General features: G+C 36.8%; 1 protein-coding gene across 1 annotated transcript in view; it reads left to right on the top strand.

The window, feature by feature from the left end:
* DOK6 (docking protein 6) overlaps window positions 1-12992 on the top strand; it is a 255400-nt gene extending 242408 nt beyond the window's left edge. Inside the window, exon 8 of the mRNA XM_063326443.1 lies at window positions 12639-12992. Within this exon, the coding sequence (XP_063182513.1) occupies window positions 12639-12778 (140 nt within the window). The 3' untranslated portion in view covers window positions 12779-12992. The remainder of the gene's footprint in view (window positions 1-12638) is intronic.
* Window positions 12993-13264: the final 272 nt, after the last annotated feature.

Raw genomic sequence — 13264 nt, 5'->3', positions numbered from 1 at the left:
CTGCACAGAAGCCAAGATTTGGGAAGCAACCTAGGAACTTTCCTGCTGGGTTAGACCTGCATCCATGCAATCAGCCGTTCTGCCACTTGCAATGGCTTCTACCAAATGCCTCAGAAGAAGGCATGGAAATGTGCAGGAGATCTTATGTATCTGTCCCCAAAATTAGGATTATACAGTTTCCTAGTAGTTAGAGAATTTCTAAAATTCAAAATACACCTTAATTATCTATCATAAAATTCATTTCTGTATTTTTTGTGTACAGTGTTTATGTTTCCCATATGAAAATTGTGGAATTTTATTTCCAATACATATCAATAGATGTCGATTTATCTCAAGAGAATACTTGGCTAGCTCAAGGCAAGTGGAGTGTTTAATGATCATAACTAAACTAACTTTAAAAAATACAATACAGTCTTTAGTAACGGAAAAAATCAGTTCTCAGTCTGGACACTGAATAGAGCACGGGGATGGGAAGATCTTCAGTTAAATACCACTGACTGGAAATGGTCCCTGTTACCATGTCTGCAATTAGCAATTAGACCCTTGAGCTAGCTCAGGATGGGATCCACTAAGATACTTATTCCAACCTTGCTCAAGTTACATTGGTTTTACCACATGGATCTCAAGTTCTCCTATTAACGATGAATTTTTATACTATGCAAATTGTTTTTGTGTTTGAGCCCTGAGTTATTTTAAATAGGCATGGGTTTTTATTTCTGTTTTGGTGAATCATGCCTGGGTTATCCTGAATAAACTGCTAAATGTAAGAAATCTGAACTAAATCATGTAAAAAGAAAGGAAGCATTAAGTTGTTATTCATTAGAAACTCTTCGAGAAGTCTGCTTGAGGCAGATGGAATAATGATTGAGAAACATCCAAAACTTAAATAAAAAATTTAGAAATATAAAAAGCACTAGTTTCCTCTAGTCATTTTTTTCAATCTTAGCTCAAGTTTCCTCTCTAAAATATAAAATAAACTCAGAATCCTAAATTACAATAGCATATTCGTAGCCTGCAAAATTCCTCACTAGAAAAACATTAATTACTTTTTCTGGTAGAGTTTTTCAACTTCATCTTGCAAACAGACGTTAAACATGTAATGATAGTATCATTTAAACCGAAAGATTCTCTCTTGTTTGTACAACCTTATTTGGCTTACTGCGCCTTTTCAAAACACTCTGCTGGTTTTCTTCTTCCGGGAGTGCATAAGAGGGGTTTTTGCTGCAAAGAAGATAGCAGGAAGAGGGAGGGTTTTTTAACACACTTTTTTTCTATAATTCCACCATCAGTGGTATTTTTCTGACTTTACAGTTAGCTATCAACATGCTTTCACTGGGTTAGCACCAGTGATGCATTTAGTCTAAGAAACATCTTCAATTTACAAACACGTTTAATGACTGCATGTCATTCAGGAGATTGTCTTTGTTATTTTAGTGTGTCAAAGCATTCCTAAGTTTGTAGTTACAGTTTTTCAATAATTTCAGATAATCCTTTTAAGCTGTTATAAGCAGGCATAATAAAAGGTGCAGTCTGTTTTAAAGAAAATCAAGCAGCCTTGCATTTTAGATAAAATGCCTGAAGTCTCAAGTCTTATTAAGTTTAAGAGAAGCCTATAATTTCAAGTTGTTTTTTTTAAAAAAGAAACATTGTCCTTTCTTCTTTAGAACTGCTGGAGGGGTGTGTCTTCCTGTCTTCAAGTGTTTGAGGAAGCCTCTTAATCATTGCCAGAGAGCTAATTATCAGCTAATGCAATATTTTCACTTTTATATGGCATCTACTATTACTATCTCGTTGCAGCTTGAAATAACATTAGGGCCCTCTAAAGAATATTTCCAAGGACTATTTCATAGAAAGCTATTTCATAGAAAGCTTAAATCTGAATAACAAATGGTTTAATAAATGCTTTCAATGCATGGGTAAAAAATAGAACAGATTTTTAAAGGTTCTAAAAACTGTGTTTCGTCCCTGCGTATATTAACGTGAGACCTATTATCTTTTCTGAAGTTTGTTCATTGGTGACAGGAAAAAAAAATCACAGAAAATCTTTAGTCGATTGAAGTAACTCATTTTATTAAACTGGGGAGTACGTTTTTACCTCCCACAAACCACCCTCCTCCTCCTTGTCCCAGAAAAATACACATAAGCAAGACTAATTCCCCATTTTGCATCATAAATACTATGTTCCATGAATGAAAGATGTTTTACCAGAGTCCAAGAATTTTTTCTGTCTTTGGAGCACATTGCCTACAATTTGAACAATATTTTGTCCTTTAATACCTATTGGGAAGTGCAGCAATGGGATGACCCTGAGTTCTGTAAGAGAGGTAGAAGTGTATGATCAAAACAGATGATGACTTTTGCTGGTTTTGTACAGTGAGGAGCAGTAGCAGAGCTCAAATGGGACTGAGTCTGCAGTGCAACAGTTTGCTGAGGTAATCTAAGACACAGCTGATGCTAAAATGAGTGGTCCAATTACAGCTCATAACCATTTTCAACTTTCCTACCTTTACTTTGAACAGCCCAGAAGTGGGGCTCGTCTGACTCCACAGTGAAAGCCAATCTGGCATAAAACGTTTTGGATTTGAGTTTGCTTTTTTGGTTGGTTGGTTTTGGTAAGGGTTAGCTTTGTTACCCTTTATCTCTTTATTTCCCTGGCTCTTGAGGTGTGCAAAAAAGTGCCAAAGGAAAGACTCAGCTGGATCATCACATTCACCCTGAATGTCCTAGACTTCATATTTTACATGTGTTTAGTTATCATATTATACTCACATGATAAAATTGTCTTTTAAAATGAATATTTGTAGATTAGGTATCCATTTGGGGCAGTGTAAATCCTTTATCCCCATCTTTTCCTATGTCAAGCATTGTAAACTATACCACCTGAACATTTTTTTCTTTTTATATTTTTTCCAATCAAAGCTGTATTTTATGCACATAAAAGCGTGGTGAAAAACATATTCCCTCAATCCTGTCAGACCAAATTTGCTGTCTGGCGTCAGACCTCATGTGCTGAGTTTCATTTTACGGCAATTTTTTTATAGGCTAGTTATAAATCTTTTTGAATGGAGTGTTTATAATGAAAATACTACCAGGCCAGGAAATACTGACTACACTAAACATCAGCAGAATTATAATAGCAACAAGACTGAACAGCACTGATCAATCAGCCTACAGTAGCACCTCATTTTCAAAGTCAGTATACTATCTCCACTTTATACACTTTTTGTCAATGTAAGTAATTTTTTCCTTCATTGGGCTTTAGATACTCTACTATGAAATTAGAAATTCACTCTTTCACTTCACCTCTGTAGTATCAGTAGAATTCCGTTAGGCCTGTATAGTGTTTTGTGGAATAGTGTATCCAAGGGGAAACGTCAACATGATTTGAAGTGCAATAAATATTTAACAGTGAGATATTCCTTATCATCAAAGTGTTATGCAATGTATAAATTTGCATTTTTGCATTGCATTTTTTAGTAAGACGGTTCGTGCTAAATCAGTAACACGTTTCGGGGTTGATTTTTTTTAACAAGCTATCTGATAAGATTCATGTCTTGACTGGGCATTTAGTTTGGCTGTGATAAAAATGCAACAAAAACATTATGAGGAAGGGAAAAGTGAACAGTGAGCTAACAAATCAGTAAACCAAGATTATAACACTACGTACATAGCCACCTATTTTAAATTACTCTGGTAGATGTGATTTTCAAGGATGTAGAATAAAATTATACTAGAAATCTTTTTATGCACAGGCATCAACAATCAGTTGACTCTCAAAATGACTTGCTGCTCTACATAGGAATCAAAAGCAAAAGATGACAGCAAAGTGGGTAGCTTTACCTGCTTAAATACAGCAGAAAATCATTACTTCAGACAACGTAACTGATGCCACGCAATTTTATCTATCTTTCACAGTTGTTTCTTTTTTTGACTGCCTTTATATTCTTCCCAATTTTTAGTTATTCCTTTTGTGTGTCCTTTTGTTGGTTTGTTATGTCACCGTAAGGCAAAGTACTGTCAAATAATAAATAATATTCTTGCTGGAGCTTTCCTTAGCTGTTTTATCTTCCCCCCACATTAGCTGTTCCCTATGCAATTAGGAGTAGAGCATTGTTTTCTTATTTCTTGCATTTTGCCATCATTGTATCATTTGTCAGCATTCTCATCCAATTCAAATGTTCCTTGAAGTGAAAGAAATTGTCACTTGCAGGAATTTCCCCTCTACCATTTTCTTTTTCTTTCCTTGGTATTACTAACATGGAATGTCTCAGGTTCGTGAAGTTTCTTTTTAGAAAGGCCATTAAGTTTAGAGCTTGAATAGGAAAAGGAAACTACCTGCATTTAGTATGAAAATGCTTAGTCTCTGTTTACTTCTGGGCTCAATGAAGTAATTTAACTTTATTTTGGACAGGCATAAAGTTCAGAAACAGAGTTGTTATTCTCAGAATAAACCTCACCTACACAACTTCTGTGGAAATGTTTTATGTTAGTTTCTGGTTGACTGAGTTTGTAGTTGAAAGGGTAAATTAGGCTGGGGATGCTCCCCACCCTGTTTAAAGTACTCAGCCTTTTCAGGTAGCTTTGTATCTAGAGTCTTAAGTAACTTGTTGATCATTTCGACACATTTCAGTATTAAACTGCACATATTTTCTCTCGAAGGCTTTTCTTCAAGGTTGTGACGCCTGTATATTTCATTATAAAACAAAGTCCTTGACCATAGTCACTTCTCTAACACACACAAATTGTATCACCTGTTTAATGATTCAGAGAAAACTACAACTCTCCTAATAGAGCGTGCCAGTCAGAAAGAACAGCTGAATGTTTTCTTTAACTGATTTAAACAAGGTAGCTTGTTTTCTCTTACAAAGGAAAACAGCTGAAGGTAAAGTATTGCATCATATCACAGCAGAGTTTGGGTTGGAAAATGGCTCTGGAATTGTTTCATTCCAACTACTTGCTCAATGCAGAGTTAGTGTAGATCAGGGTTCCCTGATAAATACTTTAAAATCAATAAACTTAAAGTATCACTGCAGAAAATTTCACTTCTGCAGAATCTGTGGAACCAAGCTCGGAAACCCTTCTTTCTGAGAGTTTTCATCTGGAAAATTATGTTTGTTTTGAAGAAAAGTTGGACCTTAGCCTAATTTTGTGTTAAGTGAGAAGATGATTATGCCTCCTTCGACTGTGTTGGCATAGTTAAGGAGCTGGACTGAGAACAGAGGGAGAGAGAAGTCGCACGTGGTTTCACATTGCGACATTAGCACAAGCGTAAAAAGCTGTAAAGATGAAATCAATTAATCTCTGTAAGGACCACTGGAGTCTGCGTATGGAAGACAACCTAAGAAATCTAAGTACAAGCTTACGGTCTTTATCTGCGTGTTGGCGCAGAGTGCAGGACTGAGAAAAATGCCACTCAGGTCAGATGCTTTCTTTTAGTTAATCTCCCTGCAGTTCAGGCACGCAGGCATACAATTACTTATTACAACTAAAAAAGCACAAGTTGAAGAGATGTAATATGTAAAATAGATTACTTTCCCAAATATGTGTCATATTTTGTCTGCAGGAATGGGAGCAGAAAGGGGAAAGATTATTGGGTAATGTGAGATGTGTAGAAGTAACTTTCTTTTCCATCTCCTAGGTGGAGATGCTAGGTAGCAGGTGTTTATTTATGTCTCCTCCCTTTATAAACAAACACACAGCAGCATAGAAAGCGGGTCCTAAGAATAAAAAGAACTAGAACAAATCCCCAATGGACAAAGCATAATGAATTAAAAGTATGGGACAAGGTAAAACCTATTCATCTTTGAGAAAGATGGGGTTGATGTTCTGATATTTCTACCACAGGAGCTGCATCAGCTTGTGATAGCTTAAGTAGGTAACATACAGTTTAAATGAAATAGGAGAGCAAGAATTTAAAAACACTATGTGGAAACACACGACTGCAATTAAATCAGCCTGACCTTTAGTCAATACATTAGTTTTAGTTATGTGATTCAAGATACTGCTTTTAAATACTTGCTATTTTAGGTAACAATTATTGCTGTTGCAAAGCCCTAAGGACATGTTATTTTCTTTATTTCAAAATATTGACATGTAAATGTACTCTTCATAAAACCCCAGCATTCTTGTGCCAAAATTGGAATGTTGAAAACTTTTTCCTTAACATTCAAAAATTTGACGTATTGTAAATTTGCTGATTTTAAACTGCCAGTCCTGCAAACGTCTCTGCGTGCACATGTAAAATTTCTTTTTTTTCTAGAGGAGGACTTGATGACAATGCCAAAAACTTTTAAGTTAAATAATAGTCTTACAACTCTGGAAAGTGATAGGGTACTATAAAAAGTATATTCTACTCAGATACTGACTAATCTTGATGCTGGGAAAAAAATAGTATTAATTTAATTTCAAATTCTAAAGAAAATTAAAATGCTATTTGATTATGAATAAAAAGAAAATATTTTAATATGTTGGGGGGATAACATTCACTCTCTTAATCTAGTTCCTGTGTATTTTATGATCAAATTAAATTATTTTTGTTCAAAAATATTTCTAATAGATAAACTAAATCATTTTCTTAAAAATCTGTCTCAAAAATAATGTAAATTTGTTTCCTGATATTCATTTTCCCTTCAGAACAATAAATATTTGATGAAATAAAATCCATAATTGTTTTAGAAAATATATAAGTTGGAGCCCAGCTGTGCTCCCTGGAGTTTTAATTCCAACTGTAGTTAAATTCAAGGGAAAATTTGTATTTCTTTATATGGAATTGAAACAGACCCACGGTTTCACTTTCAATAAGTATGTGGAAATCAATATGCTGTAAAGTAGTTTATGCTATTTTTCCATTTCCATCTGCTTCCCTTCCATTGCATCTTTTTGTGAGTGACAGCATAATAATTGCTGTACCAATTAATGCCCTTCCAATCCAACTGCGTCGCTACTGCAAAATAAATGTTTTGCTTTGTAGCAGTTTGTCCTGCTATGAAACTTTGCTTTAGTTATTCCAATCATCTAACAGCAGAAAAGGAAAAGCTGCTTTGTCATCAACAGCTCAATAGAAGACACTGTATATTCAATACAGAGAGTTGGCAGAATTTTAACCAGTATCAATTTATAAATAGGATAACAGCAATCATTTATTTTCTGCCTTAAATGAAAGTATCCTTTTTGATGCAATAATAGCCACTTAACTGATTTGAAATTGTAGTAGGGTTTTTTTGAGGAACATTTTCTTTATCCAGAATAAAATGTGGAGTCTCTTTCTTTGCAACAAAAGCTCTTAGAGGATAAAAGCTTCCATCTGAAACAAGCAGTCATAATAATTTAGTTTCTTGCAGTAAGCATTTCATTTTCCCTAGTGGGCTTTCAGTGCATGGCTACAGTGCCTTTCCCATTTTGTCCTGTGTCTTAACAAAAAAGTTGCAAAGAACATTCGAGGTTGAAGCATCTCAGGACAGGCTTCACCACCAAAACTATATCTTCAGTACAATCTGCAGGCTTCCTCTGGTACAAATAGGAGCTTTCACTGCTGTTGGTAAAGTCCTTAGAGGACATAAATCTAGATTAAAGGCTGGTATTAGTTTTGTGAACTTTTCTGGATGAAGGGCTGCATTTATTGTCTGGTGAGAATTGTGTCAGGAAACAACATACAACTAACTCCTTACTAACATATCATTCCTGAAACATCTGTTAGCTAATTGGGTTTTTTTCCACCTCCTTGCACCATCCTTTGTGGATAAAACCTCATCATCTCTGTTTCACTGGTTTCCACACTGTTCTGTTTATTGTGAACAACAGAATTTCCCTACGAATATTTCTAAAAAGAAATGATTGCTTTGCAATGCAACAAGTGTGTCCATTTATTTGGTCTTAGCTTGCACTGATTGACTCATAGACGTTTCTTTTGAACAGCCATGGTTTTCTATAACATTTATAGAAACATCTATAGCAGTCACAGAGCTCTTGTCCTCATGAAGTCTGAGAGGACTCGCAAGTAAAAATTTACAAAATGTAATACTAATAAAGATATCCAATTGGCTTTAATTTAATGATTTCAATTTTGTGCTCATAATCTTGCAAATGGAAATGCCAAATTTTATTTTCAAAAATAAAGTTTATTACCTAGAAAAGTAAAACTGCATTAGAAGAACATCATTTTGTTTGTAAAGTCATCTGTTCAGAGGTTAAGAAATCCCAGATGAAAGCTTCCTCTGCAGCTGCAAAAGTCTGCTTCTTTATTTTACCTAATGACTATCTAATATGAGGTACTTTAAAAGCCTGTAACAGAAGCTGAAATATTCTGGTTCTATTAATTTTTAATCATTGTACTGCAAAAATGTACACTTATATTAGATCTTGTATTTGAAAAGCTTAGTCACAGGGTTTCAAAAGTGGCGCTGCATCAGAGAAGTGAGTAGTGTGGTAGCAACCGCATTCACCTGCATTTGGTTGCATGTTGCTCACAGGTCATCATCCCCCAAACAAACTATCTGGCACCAACTCCAGTCTGAGAAAACTCCTGCCATCTCTTACCCTTGGCTGCGTGTTCCTCCTCCTCCACTGTGCCAGTACAACGATTTGTAGGGCTCTTGCAAACCAGATGACCAAAGTGCTTCAGTCTACAAAGCAGCCTTTCTGTCGCAATGGCACAACTGAGGGACGGTGAACAGCAGTATGGGCAGAGGGGAGAAAGGGAACATTTTCAGCTGATTTTTCCATTACAGAAAGTGTAATGTTGAACCTTACCCATGGGCAGAGGGGAATTTTAACACAGGACTTGTACATCACAGATGAGCACTCTAACCCAAGAATATCCGATGAGAGAGTCCCTTGAATTCTGGTGTTGGAAAAGAAAAGCATGACCTTCTTTTCTTTTCATTTAGAATAGAAAAAGGGTTCGCGCCTGCCTTCTGGTTAAGAATTTGAATTCTGAATCCAACACAGAGAGACATCTCCCAAGAAGCAGCAGTAAGGGAGCTTTCAAAGCTTATCCCTGGTTCTCTTTTTCTTTTTTTTTCTTCTTTTTGTTTTCTTCTTTTTTTTCTTTTCATTTAGCTGAGTACTGCAAGTTTTCTCTTAGAAGTTGTGATCGATCTACTTATATGTACATCAGTCACTGCTGTTACTAGGATACCATTGGTTTTTTCCTCTAAAGATTTGTTATAAATAAGCACCATGTCATGAAATAAGATCTTTGTGTATACTGCCTCTGCTTCCAACATAATTAAGATGAGGAAAAATCTAATTTTGGTGTAATTTGCCAGGTTACATTAAATTATCTTGATGAATCATTCATACCTAATTGTTTTGGACTACAGCTTCATTGCATTCTATGATCCTGAGAGTAAATTTAAATAAAGGATGAAGTAGGCTGAATAATACCTTTCCAAGGTCCTGTCCTAGAACAGAAAAAAAACCAAAACATTTCATATGTAAGCCACAGGAAAAAAGGTCACGAAGTATGTGTTAATCAAATTCCTTTTATGCTGACTTCAGAAGAAATGTAGAGAGAGTTTTGTATTCTTGAAAACAGCTGTGGTACCAGAGAGCTGCAAAATCCACAAACAGCATTATTCTTCCCTCTTAAACTTTTAAACCTCAAATATGGCACAGAAAATACTATTGAAGCATGAAGCTTAGAAAGCTGTGGAACTTAAATTCTTTACTGCAAAAACTTTTCCTGTATCTTTAGTTTCAGAATCCTTACTATTGACATAAAGTGTAACTGTGGAGACGCTGCAGTACTTAAGACTCCGTAAGGCTGATCAGCTCTATGAGTATTAAAATAATATTTAATAGGAAAACAAATGAGAGAATCAATTATCATTTAGAATTTCCAGTATGAGATAGACTAAATTAAAAAAAAAAAAAAAGAACAGAAACATAAATTTTGGAAATTTACTACTTAGAAGTCAGGCCAACTTGGAACCACTGGACTATTTCATTATTTTGCCACAATTACTTTTTGATTCATTTTATTTAAATATGTTAATATAGTTTATTGTTTTTTTAAAAATAAGTTGAAAGTAAATATATTGCATAGAGCCATTCTTTCCTAAACTCACAAATTCTCTATTGCCCATAGCTTTCTCATTTCATTTGAACTCTATTCTTTTTGTTATTATTTCCCTAGATTGTTGTCATTCTGTTCAGCTTGAGCCTCAACTAGGCTTAGAGTTTAGAGCTTTTGGTTCTGTTGAGTGTGTCTTCTAATCTTTTGGATCTGAGACTCTCTCTCTCTCCCTCTCTGTCGCTCTCTCACTCTCTGACTACATATCCTAGCAGTCAGGGAAAAAGTCATTCATCCTCATTAACCCCCTTCGTTACAGAATGGCTAAAATCAGCTTTATTATGAGATTTAGCAGTTACAAATTTTCTTTTAAAGAACAGTAAGATATGTGCTCGCAGCTGAGGCACACATCCGGGAAATGGAAGACCTGAATTTAATTTCCTTTTTAATGTTAATAGGTTCAAATTTGTCTTCTATATCCTAAGAGACTGCCTTGATACCTTGGCTACGAATTAGTAAGAGCACTCTTCATCACTGTATTAAAGCTGCAGTATTCTACAGAAGTGAATTCATAATGAATTATATGAGTTACAGCACATGATATATATAGGCCTGAGTTTAGGGTACTCCCTTGATGGTCAAGTGTCTTTACTCCTGCTCACTGTCACAGGGCTTTTTGTGTTGTTTACATTTTTTGGATAAAATACATAAAGAGAATGGAGGAAAATGGTGCCTTGACATATTTTGTTTATCTTTATTGGTACAAAAAAGAAAAAATTTACATAGCCAGTCACATGGCTGGATTAGCAGTTCCCTATGGCCCTTGAAATATATATGATTCCAGCTTCTGGGTAAAAAGAAAACAAGACCTTACATCCTTAGAAGGAAAAATGCCAGATTCAGAACACAAAATTAAAACCTCCAGTCATGCAATTTTCTATGTTTAGGTTTGCATTAAATTTAAAACAAAAAAAAACAAAAAACAACTAACAATAATTGTAATGCAAATCCCAACCCAAATAAAAATAAAAATGTATGAAGACTTCACTTAATATCATGGTTAAGAGTTGGTCAAAGCAACAAAACATTTAGGACTATTTTCAAACAATGTGGTTTTGCTTTGCATCTCAGATGTTACGGCCACCATTCATTTTAATTCAGTTGATGCAAAAGTGTCTTGAAGCAGAAAATATCTAAACCTGGCATCTCAGTCAGATTTTTATAGCCAATGTCAATTTAAACCAGTGAATTAATAGTAAAAATACACAAACAAAATTCATCCTGCTTGGTCGTGCTATGAAAGGGATTTTTATGACCATTAACATGCCACTGGGAATTCAGTCTCTGGTTTTATTGTCTCCAGTGTCACTGAGATGTACCTTTTATTCTATTTTTCATTTAGTTGGATTTTTTTTCTCTCTTGGTCCCAGTATTGCTCTGGGACTCATCTTCAGGGGGATCACTATTTTTTTCATTAAGCAGTCAGTAACATTTTATAGCCAAACTTTTCCAAATACTAGTTAGGACAAAGTTTTGCCAAATCTGGTCAACATCATTCTTGGATCCAGCACTACTGGGGTGCTCTTGGAAGCTGCTAGCTGTTTTGAAATGTTTCAATGTCAGCTGAGTTCTTCAGCACTTGAGTCTATACTCTGTTATGACTGTTCTTTAATAGCTCTTGTGGTTGTAGGAAAAATAAGATTTTGCATTTCTACATATAATAGATGTATTAAAGACATTTTTAAAAGCATTATCCAAAACCATTTTAAATCCAAGCTTCAATATACATTTCCAAAAAATGGAGAATACACATTGCATGAAGATATACACTTTATAACTTCGTTTTTTGTTAGTAATTAAATATCGATTTGAAGGGGTAATTTTGAGATAGGCAAATGATCAGGATACAGAATCAGGCCATAGGAGTCATCTTCTAAGTTAGTCATTGGATTTTTACTGGCTTTTCAATGGCTTTTCACACGTGGTTTACCATCTCGCTGCCTGTGAGTGAACAGGCCATGGTTATATGAGATTCACAAGCCCTTCTAAGGAAAGATCTCACGCATCCTCTTCCCAATCAGTGTTCTGCCATGTGGCCATATCCCACCTAAAGTTCATTTTGAAATGACAATGATGCTTTGTTTACCTGACAAACTAGCATCCTGTTTGGAAAACAGTAAGTACACGAGGCGGCGTTTGTGTGACATACCCCTTTGAAGCCACTTAAGCAGTGCTTCAGATAAATAAAAGTGCATTAACTCTTCATCAGCTCCAACGAATATAACTGAGATTTATAGGTTAGGAAATCTATGTATATGATATATTGCAATGAAAAATAAAATTAAAAAAAAAGAAAATTCTGACCCTAAATAATGCCTGAGTTGGGTCTGGGATCTTCTACCTCTGATGGGCATCCGTCACTCGCTCCTGCCTTGCGCATGGGCAAAACCCTCTTCTGCAGCTCCAGCAAGTCCTGATGTGGCACATCTCTGCGGGCACCCTGCCACCGCAGGGCAGTACAAAGTCAGCCCATCGGAGTCTACATCCATGGCGAAAGGCCTCAAGTGTTTTAAAATTAAACGAAAGCCCAGTTACATCTTTTGTGCCCGTGTCCCCGTCTCCGTAGGTCACAGCCTCGGCTCGGCGAAGGTGTCCCGGGCGCAGACGTTTCCCAGCTACCCCTCGGAGCAGGGCGAGGAGCACCAGCAGTCCCTCTCGCTGGCCAGCAGCTACGCCTTCAGCTACGGCTCGGGCCTGGTGCAATGACAGCCGGGGGCGGCCGGCCGAAAGAAGAGAGACAGTCGAGCCTGGAGCCTGCTGCCAGGGCCGGGGAGGCAACCGGCCCCCTCCGCACCCACCATTTGCCGTGAAAACTGATACCTACCAGCTCCAGCCGGGTGACCGCCGAGGCGGCAACCTGGAGAGGCGGCTTCCCCGAAGCAGAGGCTAAGTCTTTATTTATTTATTTTGCCGTTCCTTTTGTCGATACGTTCAGAAAGGAGGGGGCTTGTGGGGGGCGGGAGGGAGGGGAGGGGGACGCGTTCGTGTTGTGAGGAAGTGGTGGAAACAAACGAAACTGTGTTGGTGTGAAGGTTTCTTCATGACCGGAGAAGGCCCGTTCTGGGGCTCCATCGCAATGGCGCATTTGACATCGGGGCCTTTCTGCCCGCCTCCACCAGCAGGCCCGGCCCGTCTTCACCCGTGACGTTGTTAGGTCCTTGCCACAGCCCGCTGATTCCCGCTGGCGTCGCT

Source organism: Chroicocephalus ridibundus, chromosome 2 (assembly GCF_963924245.1).
Source record: "Chroicocephalus ridibundus chromosome 2, bChrRid1.1, whole genome shotgun sequence".
NCBI classification, from domain to species: domain Eukaryota; kingdom Metazoa; phylum Chordata; class Aves; order Charadriiformes; family Laridae; genus Chroicocephalus; species Chroicocephalus ridibundus.
Note: the sequence above shows the minus strand (reverse complement) of the source record. Positions and strands in the feature narration are given on the sequence as shown.